At 46.4% G+C, this 17,731-nt stretch overlaps 1 protein-coding gene across 4 annotated transcripts in view; it reads right to left on the bottom strand.

Annotated features, from left to right (window-relative positions):
• Window positions 1-6,577: 6,577 nt before the first annotated feature.
• The window catches only part of RGS19 (regulator of G protein signaling 19), a 57,635-nt gene continuing 46,481 nt past the window's right edge, over window positions 6,578-17,731 (bottom strand). For 3 of the 4 annotated variants that reach the window (XM_053394518.1, XM_053394519.1, XM_053394521.1), the window contains exons 4-6: window positions 15,170-15,244; window positions 10,333-10,567; window positions 6,578-9,465 (exon numbers count right to left, since the gene is read on the bottom strand). In XM_053394518.1, the coding sequence (XP_053250493.1) occupies window positions 9,244-9,465; window positions 10,333-10,567; window positions 15,170-15,244 (532 nt within the window). In that variant the 3' untranslated portion in view covers window positions 6,578-9,243. The remainder of the gene's footprint in view (window positions 9,466-10,332; window positions 10,568-15,169; window positions 15,245-17,731) is intronic. The other variant, XM_053394522.1, reaches the window with a different exon arrangement.

The following is a 17,731-nucleotide window of genomic DNA, read 5'->3' as shown; positions in this document are numbered from 1 at the left end:
GCCACCCAGAGTGGCTGGGGAAACCCAGCCAGTTTGGCAGGGTATAAATAATAAATTATTATTATTATAACATCAAAGTCCCTCTTTAGAAATCAGTGCCACAGGGCGAAATGACTATGCATAATTTGCAGATTTAGGTCCAGCAGGATTTCCTTCTAAAGAGGGCAGAGGTGAGAGCAAAACCCCATTGGTTGCCTTTGTTTTTGTTTTAAAAAAATAAAATAGCCGTCCAGCAGGCGAAAGGGAAAGCCACGTACAACAGCCAGGCGCTTTTGCTTCCTTGAATTGGTTTCGTAGCATCTCTCTAGCCTGCCGGCACAGGAGGATCTTGGAATATCCATGGATGTGAACATTCATTCTCCCTTTCCAAGCAGTGGAACCGCAAAGGCCGTTTAAATAAAATAAAATAAAATAGCATGTTCATTGTTGTCCTTTCCTTCTAAAACACCTTCACTTAAAGACACCAGGAACTCACTGCCGCAATTGGTTCGGGTGGGAGAGACTTTAAAAAAATAAAAAAATGAAGGTTTTTTTTGGTAGAGGGATGGGTCAGAAAGGATTTGACATGATCTGAAAAGGCAGCCTGCCACGTCAAGCCTCTGTGTGCTGGGATTCCATAGCTGTTTTGTACATTTGCCAGTTGGAGAACAGACTAAATATGGCAAATATTGCAGCCTGTCTGCCAATCCGCTTCCAAGCTCCACCTTTTCTGTTTTGCAAAAATAAACATATTTTCCTCTCCTTCCCCCAACGTATTTCTATTCCTGCTGGAGTTGCTTGATATGGAGAAACAACAGTTGTGCATTCAGTTTGGTACTCGCTGCTGTTTCCATGGCATCCATAGAGTAAGGATTTTCTTCGGGGGGGACCAAAAAAAATAATCAAAAATGAGTGCAATATAAGATCCACTGCAAAATAGCATTTCCTGATCATTAATTTTAGGGAAACTGCTGCAATTTTAAAATGCAGATATAAAGGAATCATTTTGATGGGCCGCAGCTCTCCTGCTCTCATCTTCATGACAAGCTGAAGCGTAGAAAGAGATAGGGGAATCTGAAGGTCATAGTCCTACTCCCCGCCCCCCAAACAGGATTCTCTATGCATTGAATCATGGACACACTGTACAGAAAATCCCCTTGCAGATACATTACAGCAATTGAAAGTTGCACAAGAGAACAGGAGACTAGAAACCAAGGCTCCATGCATAGCCAAGCAACAAGTTTCCAAGAGTTGCCAGCCAAGGTGCTTCTAGGAAATTCGCAAACCAACATGACCCACAAACTGGTGTTGGGGTTGACGCTGCCTGAAATGTGGAGATTCCACTTTATCAGCATGGCTAAGTAGCTAAGCTGTCCTCCATGCATTTTCTTTTTTAAAATGAAACAGATCTATCTAAGACAGCGGCAGTGATCTACTGCTAGGATAGCTGAGTTGGTAGAGCACAAGACTTTTAATCTCAGAGTTGTGGGTTTGAGCCCCACATTGGATTAAAGATCCCAGTATTTCAGGGGGTTGGACTAGATGAACCCTGGTGATAAATCAACATAAATTCCATACTGCTTTGTGAGCAGTACGTTGGTCTGTCTCGAATCCACTCCCAGTAAAATCCATTGGGATACCCAGAGCTCTAGTGCTCTGGACAGAATTGTCAATCTGCTTTGTCTACCATGCATTTGATAAACTTCCCGCATGTCCCAAAGATTACATGTACCTTTTAATCATATTCTCCCACCCTTTGTGCCACATTGGAGAAATGTTGGAGGGTATTAAGTTGGAGAGTGTTCTCGAAGCTACCAACATGAGTTTGACCAAACCAAACTGCGGGAGGCAGTGGAAGACAGGAGTGCCTGGCGTGCTCTGGTCCATGGGGTCACAAAGAGTTGGACACAACTAGGTAAAGGTAAAGGGACCCCTGACCATTAGGTCCAGTCGTGACCAACTATGGGGTTGTGGCGCTCATCTCTCTTTATTGGCCAAGGGAGCCGGCATACAGCTTCCAGGTCATGTGGCCAGCATGACTAAGCCGCTTCTGGCGAACCAGAGCAGTGCACGGAAACGCCGTTTACCTTCCCGCCAGAGCAGTACCTATTTATCTACTTGCACTTTGATGTGCTTTCGAACTGCTAGGTTGGCAGGAGCTGGGACCGAGCAATGGGAGCTCACCCCGTCGTGGGGATTCAAACTGCCAACCTTCTGATCGGCAAGTCCTAGGCTCTGTGGTTTAACCCACAGTGCCACCCATGTCCCGTGGACACGACTAAAGAAAAATTAAACTGGAAGCCCAGTTTCCTGTGAGAAAACGGCTCTCTCAGTTGTAGCTATCTGCCAGATGTCACTGACATTTGCTTCAAGGTGCTGCCTTTTAACAACTTGGGAGTCGGGACCAAAGAACTCACTGGGAGCTACTCTCCATTACTTGCCAGGCTGGGCCTTGTTACTTTGCTTCCATTGGTGGCTGCACCTGATGTTGCGGCCAGGTCTGTGTCATACAATAGGGCTTTCTCTGCAGCAGACCCTCCGATTGGTGAATCTCCACAAAAGGAGGCTGCCTCCAGCTCACTGACAACTTGGAGAGATTTCCACATGTGCATTTGAAGGTCTGTGAACAGGCATGAATATTTCAGTGCTTGAACCACTTTACCTGCTTAATGTGATGTTTTAAGTACAGTGGTACCTTGGTTTTCAAACACCTTGGTTCCCAAATGCCAAAAACCTGGAAGTGTGGGTTTTTAAATGTTTTTCGGAAGCCAAACGACCAATGTGGCTGTCAGCTATCGTTTCCAGGGTGCCTGCACTAATCAGAAGCTGCGCCTTGGTTTTTAAACATTTTGGAAGTCAAATGGACTTCCGGAATGGATTAAGTTTGGCCCTTTTGTTTTTGCTATTTGGCATTTTTGAGGCTTTTTTCTGTTGTTCTCGTGACTGTGTGGAAGATAATTTTTATCATCTATAATACTGTCTTATTTGTTTTACAGTACTGTACATTATTGCTTTCATTTTATGGATCAATGGTCTCGTTAGATAGTAACATTCATGTTAAATTGGTGTTTTAGGGGTTGTTTTTAAAAGCCTGGAACGGATTAATCTGTTTTGCATTACTTTCTATGGGAAAGTGCACTTTGGTTTTGGAATGGGCTTCCGGAACGGATTAAGTTTGAGAACCAAGGCGCCACTGTAGACTGTTTCATCTTGTATGTTCACCACCTGGGGATCCTTTGGGATGAAGGGCAGTCTATAAATGTCTCTTAAACCCAAATCAATATCCCAGGAGAGACGTTGTTGTTAAGTGCCCAGTCAGAACTGACAGGGCTCAATTACATGAATCTCCATAGATTACCTAACTTTGCCCAGAGCACAGCTGGAATAATTTGTATGTGTCCTTTCCCAGAGATGTGCAAAAGTGCATGTGGAAGCTTTGCTTAAGGTTAAAAAAATAAAAATTATTGCAGCTTCCCTCAAAATTCTTACAGACTCAGCTCAGGCAGAGGCTCCCAAAGCTCTTCAAATTTAGCCCGTCTCTCTCACCTTGAGAAAATGCACTTATCCCACTCAGCTAACTTGAAAATAGCTATCACGCAATGCAGGCTTGTTCCTTTATGAAGCCATTTGCTCCAAATGTTGTGATGCATCTCAAGTTTTCATCTGCCTTTTGCGCCGCGCTCCTATGGAGCTGTGTAGGAATCACATTTGATTCTAAAAGGTTGGGGACAATATTTTGTCCATGCCCCAGGCAGGACTCGTTTACCCATTCACCCGATACTTGAGTGAACACTGAAGTTCCCAAAATGCTTGTGTCTGAGAAGGTACATTTAAAACAGTACTCAGACTTCCTCTGTCTGTTCTTTCACACTGTCATTTGCATTGCATTTACCACTCCTTTGAGTGTGGCATAGGGTCTTTTGATACTTGCTGTCATAAATCAGATTCGTACTCTCAGCGCCAGGCAATCCAGACTTCTGGTGTCAAATACTATAGGGTGGAGGAAGGATGGCTGTCAGATGAGCAACATTTCTGATATTGCGAATCTTCAAATTAAGAATTCTGTTTTGTTTTCCTCTAAAAGTCAGGGTGGGACGCGGGTGGCGCTGTGGGTTAAACCACAGAGCCTAGGACTTGCCGATCAGAAGGTCGGCGGTTCGAATCCCCGTAACGGGGTGAGCTCCCGTTGATCGGTCCCTGCTCCTGCCAACCTAGCAGTTCGAAAGTGCGTCAAAGTGCAAGTAGATAAATAAGTACCGCTCTGGTGGGAAGGTAAACGGTGTTTCCGTGCGCTGCTCTGGTTCGCCAGAAGCAGCTTCATCATACTGGCCACATGACCCGGAAGCTGTACGCCAGCTCCCTCGGCCAATAAAGTGAGATGAGCGCCACAACCCAAGTCGGTCACGACTGGACCTAATGGTCAGGGGTCCCTTTACCTTTAAAAGTCAGAGTAGGCTTATGAAAAGTTGTTAAACAACATCCTAATGGGAAAGTGTCCACCCTCACTAAGAACTGAAGATTTCATTGGGTTTCATATACAGTGGTACCTCAGGTTACATACACTTCAGGTTACAGACTCCGCTAACCCAGAAATAGTGCTTCAGGTTAAGAACTTTGCTTCAGGTTGAGAGCAGAAATCGTGCTCTGGCGGTGCGGCAGCAGCAGGCCTCATTAGCTAAAGTGGTGCTTCAGGTTAAGAACAGTTTCAGGTTAAGTACAGACCTCCGGAACGAATTAAGCACTCAACCCAAGGTACCACTGTAGTAACTTTACATTTTGGGAGTCCAAGAAGAAAGGGGAGTTGGAACTTGTTGTAAAACATTGCAGATTGTAGACCATGTCCTGCCTGAATACCATTGACTGATTGTTTTATGAAAAGTGCCCATTCACCCCAGTGAATAACACCCATATTGGAGAAACCACATAGGGAGACTTCCTGTGGCAAACCTGCTCTCCATCCTGAGCACTGGATAGTCTAGCACTACATTAGAGTGCTATGCTTCTTTTTAAATTGAAAATGGCCCAATTGGAAGGTTGGGTGGGGAGAGGTCACGTAACCCTTTCTCTTCCAGCTTTTGATCTGCCCATCCCAACATCTGTCCAGTAAGAACAATTAGCAGGGTAATCTCTTGACCATTCCCCCAAACATTTCTCTCTCTCATACCTGAACCAGACCTTTTATATCCACAGACCTCGTACCTGATCCACGTTTGCAGGAAAAGCTTTGGTCAGAAAAGTGCTGGAACTCAGATGCATTTCTGCTGCTTTTAGGCAACCACAATACAGTGGTGCCTCGCAAGACGAAATTAATTCGTTCCGCGAGTCTCTTCGTCTTGCGATGTTTTTTGTCTTGCGAAGCACGGTCCGTCGCAACTGCGCCTCTTCAAGCGGCTTTAGGAAAAAAGTGAACAAACTCGCAAGACGTTTTCGTCTTGCGAAGCAAGCCCATAGGGAAAATCGTCTAGCGAAGCGACGCAAAAACGGAAAAACCCTTTCGTCTTGCGCGTTTTTCGTTTTGCGAGGCATTCATCTTGCGGGGCACCACTGTACAGCATTAAGAAGCAACACGTGTGGTTGTGTCTTCGTTCCTTGGTGGAGCACTCAGATAATCACCACCTCCATGTTCAAAGCAGCATAACGTACAGCCACCCCAGAACATGGAACATAACCCCACATTTTATTGCCTGTTCCCCAAAATCAGTGTGCCAGGTGGGCCGTAATTTTTTTTTGCATGGATCTGGCAGATGCCTGCCAAAGTAAATTCTCTAGATATTGAGCCAACATCACCTACAGGGGAATTTTATTTTCCCCTATAGTTACTGTGACACAACTTCACCTCTTGGCTTTCCCACTCAATGCACAGCACAAACCCTAGTCATATTCCTTAACCCAAAGGGACAAGACTCACAGAAGCACGACTGTCACCGCCCATTAAGAGAGTTGTGGGTGCTGATGAGGCACTTGCCGCGTTGTTTTGAGTTTTCAATTTATGACATGGGAATAAGAACGATCTACATCACAGGATTGTTGTGAGTAGAAGACAAAGCACCACGTAATTATGCTGCGTAAGAGGAATCTGCCAAATATATATATATATATATTAAATGTTGCAGTATGGAATCCTTCTGTCTAGTGTTCCAGCTACCCAGCCATGCTTCCTTCCTGGATATTCAATTGCATTCACTGTTTTCAGTTCCCCATGCTACAACAGACAGCATTCCAGTCCAATCGAGCATACTCAGCCCTCCTTGAGCTGTTTTGGAGTTGTCCCTCATTTCTTTTCCTAAAAAAAAAAAGAATTCTTTTTTTGCATTTCTGCAAACCTCTGCATTCCACGAACACACCAGAATGTAGGAACTGGCACTCAAGAGAAAGATTTTGTTGTCACTACATCTATATCAATGCAAGAGTCAGAACTGATCTGTCCAGTCTGAATCAGGAAAGATGTATCCTAACAGAGCTACAGTACTCTCTCGCAAAGTGCCATTTCCTTTCCAGAATTAAAGACACTCAGCCTATTCACACTGTTGTAATTACTTGAGGTCACTTGCTGCAATTCTCACATTTCTCGCACCTGTAAAAAAATAATAATCCTCAATTGACACAATTGGCCTTTATTACTTCTGGTGGAAGAGAGTTCCACAGGTCAAAAAAGGGTTTGTTGTGTGTGTGAAGCCTGCCATGATGTGAACGTGTGCCCTCTGAGTGTTGTGTGGAAAGAGGGAAAAGGGAAACCCAATCGCTCCTTTTAAGACTCTCCAAGGCCAGTTTCACAAAGTGCAGGTGTTACCAGGCAGAAACGAGAGAACTGCAAATAAAAGACAGTTGAGAAGGAGCTCAAGTCTTACTGGCTCTCCAACATTGGTGTGGGGTGGCGGCGACACAGAGGCCGCAACATCATTGCATATTGTGGCTTGATGAAAACATGATTTCGACAGACATCCACGCCCATCTTTCGGAAGAGGCCATGGCAAACAGGCTGTGGTCGTGACACAAGCTCCAATTTTGGCACCCAGCATCAAACAATATAAGCTTTTGAGATCATGGAGGGGGGGGGGAAAGAAGAAGAAAAGGAGGATGTCCCATCTTTGATGGAAGAAGACACAAAACCAGCTGCACATCTAGTGTGAGGAAGAGTCCACAAAGTGGCATTGCCCCAGGGAGATGCCCACTGGGACCTGGCATAGTTCAGGTGAGGGTTTCGCTTGGAGAAACACTGAATGAACAGAACAAGAAGGGCAGCCGTCTCACTCCATGCAAGGAGTTTCTACCTCGGAAGCGTCTCTCCCTTTTTGTGGATACAGCTTCTCCTGTTACTGCAACGGTATGATGGGAGAAACCAAATCTAGTGGGACGCCTGTCTCCTCAAGAGGAGACCGCGAGGAGATATGATGGCCATCTTCAAATATCTAATGAGCTGCCGCATGGAAGATGGAGCAAGCTGGGTTTCTCCTGCTCCTATGAGGATAGGACCCGAAACAACGGCTTCATGTTACAAGGAGATTTTGACTAAACAGGAGGAAGAACTTTCTGGTGGCAACAGCTGTTCAACGGTGGAATGGACTCCTTCTGGGAGTCTTTAAGCAGTGGCTGGATGGCCACCTGCCCTAGCTGCTTTAGTTGAGGTTCTTGCATTGCAGGGGGTTGGACTAGATGGTCCTCAAGGTCCCTCCCAACTCTGCAATTCTGATTAAAAGGAACCACAGCCCTATCTGAGAGGTGTGTGTGACACCCTTGACCCTTAGGCTTCCTTACAGGTTGTTGCTAAGCAACCCAGCCTCTGAGACAGGCCACCCCATCCCATATCCCATAGTCCTATCTCACTCACTCAGCCTACTTCTGCTGTTGAATTGCTGGAGAGAGATGCTCTGTCTTCCTCCAAAAGACACGACTGAGCTACTCCATTCTGCTCTAGCATGTACAGTGAGGACAGACCAGCTGGATGAAACCAATGGTCCATCTGTTCTAGCTTTCTGCTTCCTCCATGCTTAACCAGATGCTTCTAGGAAGCTCACACGAAAGCAACAGCCTTCAGAGGCTCAAGGCCTGATCTTGGCATGACTGCTATGCCACAGAGTGCTGTGGCCCGACAGAAAGGTTTCCTTCTCCAACCAAGTCTGCTCCATCCAAGGTGGAACCCCCATTTTCCACCTGCCAATCATTTCCTTCACCTTTCGAAAACCAGGTCTCAGTTCCAGAGCCTCACACCTCTCAGAATATGATGGGCTCCAACAAGCATCTGCACCGCCAAAGGCCTCCTGAATCTTTGTAGGACGAACACGTAATCGTACTAAGAATTCCCCAGTGCTGCTAACACATGGAAGCCTTCTGTACACTTCTGGGATCTGAGGAAATTTGGGAGTTTACTTCCGGGTTGCTTCTGGGAAGGGCAAAATCATGATTTGCACCAGGGAGGTCTGCTTTCAGTGGAACTCCTCAACAACCCTACCTATCCCCCCCTCCAAGAGCTCTGAGGTCAAGCCCTCCTCAGTTTTCCCACATCAGAGATGACAGAAGCCTTCCCGAGGTCTGGCCCCAGCTGGAATAAATGCAACTTGGGGGAATAGAGAAAGCCTTTGAGTTGCACGGGACTCTTCTCTGGCCAAAAACCACCACCTACACCTGTGCAATTCAGAATATTCTGATGCTACACCCATATCGGTCTGACTGAAGCTTCCACCAGAACCATTTGAGATCTGCCACGGAAACAGCTCTTTTTTTAAAAAAACAGGGAAAACCAAACAAAACAGAAAAAAGACAGGAAGAACAATATTCAGAATGTGGATTTTGGCCTTTTTCTTTTCTTTCGCCATGTTGCCCAGGATTCTCTTGCCCCCTCCCAACCCCCACCCCTCCCTGCACCAGTTGGCCGATTCCTTCCGTACTTTAGTTCTTCTGCGTGGTCAGCTAGCTTGCCAACACGGATTCAGTAGTAAAAGCAGAGGCCTGAGTTTTGAGGTTCATGTGATGGCAGGTGTCACCTTTCTGGCAGAAGAAGACGGGGCAGGTTTGCACGGAGTGAACTTCCTAGTAAGTTGGACCAGCAGCTTGTTGTTCAGAACTGAGGTGGTTTTACAGGATTTGGCCCAGAATGCCATTTCAGGTCCCTTGGTTCTGTAAGACCAAGTGGGAGGTCCATATATATATATATATATATATATTTAAAAACCCCAAAGTTAACACCTGCCGTATGAAAGGAGAACCGTCACTTCGTATTTTGCTTCTCTCCCCATCCTCCCCAGTGATGGTGGTGGTGGAAGGGGCTTAGGACTCCGAGGATGACCGAGAGACGCTCTGGAGCAGTGCTTTGTATACGGCCGAGTTCAGAAAACGGGGATAGGAGTCTCTATGCATGAGCGTGTAGATCTGTAGCTGTGCATCGTCGAAGGTGTGCGAGGATGGCTCCTGCATCTTGCGGTTGATGCCTTCGCGGACGCGGGAGTCCAGGCTGACCTGAGGGACAGGTGGGCGAGAGAAGCAACACACCTTTTAGGGGAAAGATGGAAAGCGAATCTGCTGGGGAGAAGGGCTGAGCGATGTCTGGTTTTCACCAGCTAAACATCGCGATATACAGTGCTACCTCTGGATGTGAACGGGATCTGTTCCGGAGCCCTGTTTGCATCCTGAGTAGAACACAACCCGCATCTGCGGGTCACGATTCGGCGCTTCTCCACATGCGCGTGACGTCATTTTGAGCATCTGCGCATACGTGAGCGGTGAAACCCGGAAGTAACCCATTCCGTTATGTCCGGGTTGTCGCGGAGCGCAACCTGAAAACGCTCAACCTGAAGCGACTTTAACCCGAGGTATGACTGTACTGATTTTGTCTGCAATAAGGATGTCAACTACGTAGAAGCAAATGGGGTAATGTCCTGGAAACTGCTCCTACTTAGGGGTCTAAAAGCAACACATTTTTACTTATCTTTAACCAATTGTTACGACTGTTATTTTGTATTGCAGAGCAACAGGGGCGGCAGGAATCACGAGAAAAGGGATGGCCGTTTCTCCCCACATAGCGTTTTTTTACACAGCACACACATATGATTCGCAAAATATTGCCATGTCAAATATTATGAAACCGTTATCATGATGTGGACTTCAAACCGATTTTGGATGACGTATCGATACATTGCCCAGCCCTACTGGGGACTACAGGGGAAATGGAAACATCAGCGAGGGGGAGGGAGGGAAGGAGCTGGGATAATAAAGTACATTATCAAATAACAGTTTTTAAGCATAGGTTGGGTAGCTATGATCTAGTTGAGATTCCTGCACTGTAGGGAGTGGGACTAGCTGACCCTTGGGACGGGACCCCTTCCAAGTCAATAATTCTAGCTGCAAACGGACAGGTACCTCCTTGGGCGAAAGGATGGAGATGTAATCTTCGTAGATCATCCGAGCCTTCTCGCCGATGGCGTGCTTGTTGCACTCGCTTTTGAGTTCCTCGCAAGCCAGCCAGAAGAGCATGTTCTCCTCGCTGTACTCAGTCCGTAAGAATTCCCGGAACACGTTCCTGCCGGCTGGGTTCTTCATCAACTTGTCAAAAGACTGGGACCAGCCCTTGACTTCCTCAGTCGTCGGCTTGGCGCTGAAGGGGCAGCCCTCCCACCAGGCAGAGGCAAAGGCAGCGCAGGAGGAGCCGCAGGGAATAAGATGGGGGAGAAAAGGAGTTATTTCAGTCCCTTCAGCCTGCTCTCAAGAGTCTCCCCCAGTGTGCTTGCTCTGGGGGAGAGATTCTGTTTTGCATGCAGCAGGTCCCAGCCTGAATCCCTATCATTTCCAGGTAGGCAGGAAAGGTCCCCAGCCTGGAACCCTGGCCTACAATATGGAGCTAGGTACTGAGACCGTGGGTGGCGCTGTGGGTTAAACCACAGAACCTAGGGCTTGCCGATCAGAAGGTCGGCGGTTCGAATCCCGGCGACGGGGTGAGCTCCCGTTGCTCGGTCCCTGCTCCTGCCAACCTAGCAGTTCATAAGCACGTCAAAGTGCAAGTAGATAAATAGGTACCGCTCTGCCGGGAAGGTAAACGGCGTTTCCGTGCGCTGCTCTGGTTCATGCTGGCCACATGACCCAGAAGCTGTACGCCGGCTCCCTCGGCCAGTAAAGTGAGATGAGCGGCGCAACCCCAGAGTCGGCCACGACTGGTCAGAGGTCCCTTTACCCTTTACCTTACTGAGACTGCTGACAGGCAGTGTGGAGCAGTGGTTAAAGCGTCCGACTAGGGTCTGGGAGGCCAGGGTTCAACTCCCCACTTGGCCATGAAGCTTGCTGGGTGTTCTTGGGCCAGTCACTAACTCCCAGCCTAGCCTACCTCGCAGGGTTGTTGAGGGGATATAATGGGTTGGGGAGAGAACTGTTGGGATATTCTGTTCCACCTTAAGGAACAGGCATGATTGTTGTGTGTCACATGTCTGTTTACACTCCAGCACAGCTTGCTGGGAACTCAAGTTTGTGTATAGCTTTTGCTTTAGCTGTCTTGCTTTGGACACAAAGGAGATCAGACATGTTTCCTTTTGTCCTGATGTACGCTGAATAAACTGCTTGTAAATAGGCTCACACAGCCTCTCCTGCCACTTCTTCTTGAGCAGTGTTTACTCTGCTGAGTAGCGTGCCCCAGCTTCTGAGGCTCAGGTCGCAGATTCACGCTGTATCAAGGACTGGAGTTTGATTGCCACACCGGCTGGTGGGCTGGAGCCAGCTGGGGGCCTGCCAATTGCCCCCACTTCCTTGGCTGCATGCCAACAAGAACTATGTACGTCACCTTGAGCTCCTTGGAAAAAAAGGTGGGCTATAGAGGTGAAGTTTCTGCTTTGCACGCAGAAGGCCTCATATTCAATCCTCGGCATCCCCAGGTACCGCTGGTAGGAGCCCTGCCCATCCCAGAGAGCCACTGCCAGTCAGTACAGACAGCACTGAGCCATATCAGGGTTTCCCAAACTTGGGTCTCCAGGTGTTTTTAGACTACAACTCCCATCATCCCTGACCACTGGCCCTGCTAGCTAGGGATGATGGGAGTTGTAGTCCAACTGCAGCTGGAGACCCAAGTATCGGAAACCCTTGGCAAAATGGACCAGGGGTCTAACTCAGTGTTAAGGTAGCTTCCTAGGCTTTAACTAGGCTCGTTCTGAAAAACGAGCTTGCAGGACTACACTGGGCCCTGAGTTACGGCAAGCTCACACATGGTCATGGACTTTCTGAAGATCCATTTATGGCTTTTTAATGTGCAAAAGGGGAAGATATTCCACACAATTTGTCAGCAAATGGAAAAAAACCATGGCTAAAAAAGCCACCTCTATTGGTCTGTCACCTCCCCCCAACTGTATTACCTGGGTTATGAAGGTGCCCTAAAGATGTTAAAGCAAAGATTATGGGATAATGCACACAGTGACTTGTGATCTCGATCACAAGCAGTCTGTAGTCCGCTGGCAGTAGGAGTACAATATAGGCATGTCTTTAAGTTAACATCTTACATTAAAAACCTGACAGTACCAAATTATTGAAGGCTTTTCACCAAAGCCAGACTAAACGTCTTTCCTTCTGCAGTGTTGGATGGCAGGTTGAGAGGAGTTCCCTACCAGGACAGACTTTGCTCGTGTGCTCAAGACATCGATTCCATAAAACATATTTTGTTGCACTGTGCAAAATATGAGCAAGCCAGGGCTGAACTGATATTACCCTTGCTGGTACCTTTCTCGGGGAAATCAGAGACTCACTATGTCAGGTTCCTATTGGAAAACCGGACAAACGCTAGAACATTAGCAGTGGCGAAGTTTTTATCGGTGGTTGCAAGAACCAATGATCCCTATATTCTGAACAAAATGCTTGTTTAACCTGGAGGTAGGCTATATGAATTGTGTATGGCTTTGTAACAATTTATTGGGCCTCTGGACCATAATAAAGGTTGTTGATGATGATGATATTCCACACACACACCACCCATGTCTCATGTGCTTCTTTCCTCTCTCTCCTTATGAATTTCATACTTCTTACTGGATTGCTATTTTAACTGCAAGACAAAGTCTTGAAAATTAAAATGGAAAGAACAAAGGATCTAGAAACCTCACCCTCTCTGACCAGCTGAACTCTGGCCCTATCCCACCCTCCGACTCCAAACATTGCTTTTTGGTTTCTGAGATTTCATCACACACCCACCTTTGAGCTTATTAAGGACTAGAAACATGCTTTTTAAAAAACAAAACAAAACATAGAATGTAGAACTCTTGATTATTATTATTATTAAAAAATTAAGTCTGCATACAAGACTTAACATCTATACATGCAGTTGTGCTTTAGCTTGATGCTTGGCAATTGTCCTAAAAAGATTCAATAAAGTCTGTAATAAAAAAGAAGTTTGTCTTCCCTAACATAGAGCCCTCCAGATGTTTGAAAGTACAGCTCACACCAGCCCCAGCTGTCACCACTGGGGAACCAGCACCACACTGGGGAAGCCTGTGTTCTAAGCTAATACCAATTTATTTGGGGAAAGGCTGTAGCTCAGCAGTACAGGATCAGCTTTGAATGCAGGGGTCTCCAGGCAGGGATAGTTGCTTCCAATATGTGTAGACAATATTAAGCTAGATGGATAAATTGGTGGTCTGAGTCAGGCACCTTCCTACGTTCCTTTGCTTCCAGGGGGCCAAGTCAAGCACTTTAAAAACCCACTTTCGGGGGGAAATCCAATCAATAAAAGAATGGCAAATCAGATTTTGTGAATCTATATATATATTTGGCAAGATTCACAGTATTCTTAAGGGGACAATCGGCCCAAAAATTACTAAAAGAATGGGATATATGAAAAAACATTGTTCTGGAGTAAGTATATTGGTATGTAATGAATGAAGCTTTGCAGGGTTAAAGAAATTGAAAAATGGTGCAAGAGGTATAAAGATAGAGGTAATCTACACTAGACACAACAATACAGAAAGATTAAAAACTATGAGGTCTCAGAACAAAGGAAGGAAGTCAGTATGTGTATACGTATGTGACGATTAGTATGATGATATGGTTTTCTTAGAGGGACACGGGTGGCGCTGTGGGTTAAACCACAGAGCCTGGGACTTGCCGATCAAAAGGTCGGCGGTTCGAATCCCCGTGACGGGGTGAGCTCCCATTGCTCGGTCCCTGCTCTTGCCAACCTAGCAGTTCGAAAGCACATCCAAGTGCAAGTAGATAAATAGCTACCGCTCCGGCGGGAAGGTAAACGGTGTTTCCGTGCGCTGCTCTGGTTCACCAGAAGCGGCTTAGTCATGCTGGCCACATGACCCGGAAGCTGTACACTGGCTCCCTCGGCCAATAAAGCGAGATGAGCGCTGCAACCCCAGTGTCGGCCACGACTGGACCTAATGGTCAGGGGTCCCTGTACCTTTACCTATGGTTTTCTTTGTATGTGTGATTTTTCTTTTTCTTTTCTTTTTTATCTTTCTTTTTTGTTTTGCTCTGTCTTGTTCTGCTTTGTTTTGGACTTTATGTTTGTAATCTATTTTTAAAAATAATAAAAACGAAACAAAAACCCACTTTCAGCCCATGCACGATAGCTCAGTCATTAAGAGCATGCGACTCTTAAACTCAGGGTCGTGAGTTCCAAGCCGCATGTTGGGCAGGGAGATTCCTGCATCACAGGGGGTTGGACTAGATGACCCTCTTGATCCCTTCCAACTCTACGGTTCTATGATGTCAGTGTACTTAACTCTCCCACTGAAAGTGATCAAACTTGGAAGGCACTTCATCACTTTAGCTGGGCCATGCACCGTTCGTGTAGAGATTTACCTCTGCTCCCCATAGCTCCAAAGGAGCCCGGAGGAAACCTAACAACGGATAAAAACCAGTCACTAAAAACAGCCACTAAAATGCATCCGTAAAAACCAGCAAACAGCGCCACAGCCATTAAAAACCCTATAAAACCAGAAAAGAGCAACAGGACCTCGGTGGAATCTCAGAAAACTAAAGTTAACTCCCCAAACGTTTGCCAGGGAACGATGGTTCTTTCGTATCTCCAGAAAAACAAACAAGCCGAAAGACAGACCTGTTGAACTTGCCTATCTGGGGAGTAAATTGTTTCGTTGAGGGTGCCACCACCAAAAAGGCCCTGCCCATTGTCCTGGCAATTCCTCAGCATGGCTCGCTATGGACAGGTTGATGGTGAAAATTCTGAGTGCACGAGAGCTGCCACCACGGCAAAGAGTGAACTCACCAGGCTTCACAGTTTGGAATGGGCTCCAGTTTGGTGTCTCGCGATGCCCTCCACGCCCGCTCACGATCTTCATTCCTAGTATCAAAATGAAAAGATTGCAAATAGGGCAGGGTGTGTACAGCATCAAGAATGAAGTTATGGAGAAGCTTCAAGCATATGCTCATGCTCCCCACCAGACTATCTTATGAATTAATTTTATTATTTCGGTCACGGACCAGTTCCAGCCCACATACAATACCAAGGAAGTCATAAAACACAATAGGGATACATTTGAATTTGTAATTAGGTATAAGAGGGACAATACAGATATAGCAACAGTTAAAAATATATAAATTAAAACTTAGTCACTAACATTATCGTTTAAAACTGTAATCATTATGATAGAACGGCTTGTTCCCTAAGTTTTATGGCAATCACACAGAATTTGGCTATGCTTAACGTGATCTCAGGATCCTCGTCCTCTACCAGGGATTTTAGACACTGAAGTCTGGATTCATTTCGAGATTTTTGCATAGCAGGGGTAATAAATACCGAGCGTATATCCCCAAAGAAACGGCACCGTAACAAGGCACACCCTACCTTATGAGTAAAGTTCAAACTACATGTTAATCAGAGTTGATTCTGTGGATTGCCTCCTCCCCCAAACCCAACTGGGAAGAGCTGCTTAACCCCTTTCCACTCCTACAGCTTTCCTGCTCAAGAGCACCCCTATCTTTCCCCCCCCAACAAGTGTAAAAGCACCCAGGAGAGGTCCATTTTGAGCTGAAAAATGATGAGGGAGGGAAGGGTTCAGCACCCTGCACCCTTCTGCACAGATGCAGCTCATGCCAGGGCTGCTGTGTTTTGAAAATGAAGCAGAGAAGAGAGAAAAGAATGGATAAACTCCACATCAGAGGCAGACTGAGACTCAAGAGCTTATATATAGGAAACTTAGGGAAGGAAATGTGCAGCCGTCTTTACCAAAGCTGACAAGTAGAGGTCAGTGTTCTCTCAAAGTTAAAGCAGGCGACGGTTTCACCAGCAAATATAATAAGTTTAAACGCTACTCCAGGAAGTGAAACTTTTTACCGCTAGGTTGGCTTGGAGGTGATGCCCAGAGCCAAAGGAAGACAAGCATGAACTGTGTTATGTACTGAGTTTATTTCAAACTGTAACTCTGTTAGTTGGATGAGACAAGTGTCTGAAATCTTGAAGTGCAGCTGCCAGTCTGTGTGGACAATACTGAGATGGGTGGACCAACAGTCTAGGACTTGCCAATCAGAAGGTCGGTGGTTCCAATCCCAGTGATGGAGTGAGCACCCGTTGTTTGGTCCCTGCTCCTGCCAACCTAGCAGTTCGTAAGCACGTCAAAGTGCAAGTAGATAAATAGGTACCGCTCCGGCAGGAAGGTAAACGGCGTTTCCGTGCGCTGCTCTGGTTCGCCAGAAGCGGCTTAGTCATGCTGGTCACGTGACCCGGAAGCTGTACGCCGGCTCCTTCGGCCAGTAAAGCGAGATGAGCGCCGCAACCCCAGAGTAGGTCACGACTGGACCTAACGGTCAGGGGTCCCTTTACCTTTAATGCACATTAGCAGCTCAACTTACATTCCCCATAGCACACACAAAAACATCTGCTGCTTGATTAATCTGAGCATCTTTCTAGTCAGTCTTTTTTTATATATAAAAAAATCACACTCTAGACATTTGCCTATTAAAGTTTGCACCCTTGATTCAAACATAAAAGATCAATGTTGGCAGCCTCCTCTGTGCCCGAGGCAAGCAACTGTAGTTGCTTCAACTTCCTTTTTTTAAAGAAAAAGAACTTTCACTCGAAGCCCCACAGGAACAGCAGTTCCGGTGTGCAAATTTCATCTTTTTCTCACCCCCCCCTTCTGCCCGGGGTCTGAGAGCATCAACTATACAGGAAAAGAATTAACACAAAGATATGCCACTGTCAAAGGAAGCCACCCTGAGTCCAAATGCGACCGCAGGCTTATCTTGCTGGGACTTGGGGGAAAGGCAGACAGAGTGGCAGATCCTCAGGACCCTGAGATCATCTTCTGAGGCCCTCCTTCGTGTGCCCCCTCCTCGATAGGTCAGGAAAGTGGCAACACGTGAACAGGGCCTTCTCTGCAGTGGCTCCCCATCTGTGGAATACTCTCCCCAGGGAAATTTGCTGGGCACCTTCATTATACACCTTTAGGCACCAGGCAAAAAAAGTTCCTTTTTAACCAGGCCTTTGGTTGATCTGTTTTACATCCTATACCCTTTTAAAATGTGGCTCTTTTCTGGGGTGTGTGCGTCTATTGAGTTGTTTTTATTCTGATTATATACCGTATGTTGTTATTTTTTATGTGAACTGCCCTGAGACCTCCGGGTATAGGGCAGTATATAAACTCAATCTATCAATCAAAATAATAATAATTTAGCCTGGAGGCGAAGGGCTTTGTTGCAGCAATGGCTGAGAAGGTCCCAAGTTCCATTTCCAGTATTTCCAGTTAGGGCTTGGAATGTTCCCAGTCTGAAACCGTGGAGAGTGGCTGCCAATCTGTGCAGGAAACTCTGAGTTATGTGGACCAACAGT

This window comes from Podarcis raffonei, chromosome 6 (assembly GCF_027172205.1).
Source record: "Podarcis raffonei isolate rPodRaf1 chromosome 6, rPodRaf1.pri, whole genome shotgun sequence".
NCBI classification, from domain to species: domain Eukaryota; kingdom Metazoa; phylum Chordata; class Lepidosauria; order Squamata; family Lacertidae; genus Podarcis; species Podarcis raffonei.
Note: the sequence above shows the minus strand (reverse complement) of the source record. Positions and strands in the feature narration are given on the sequence as shown.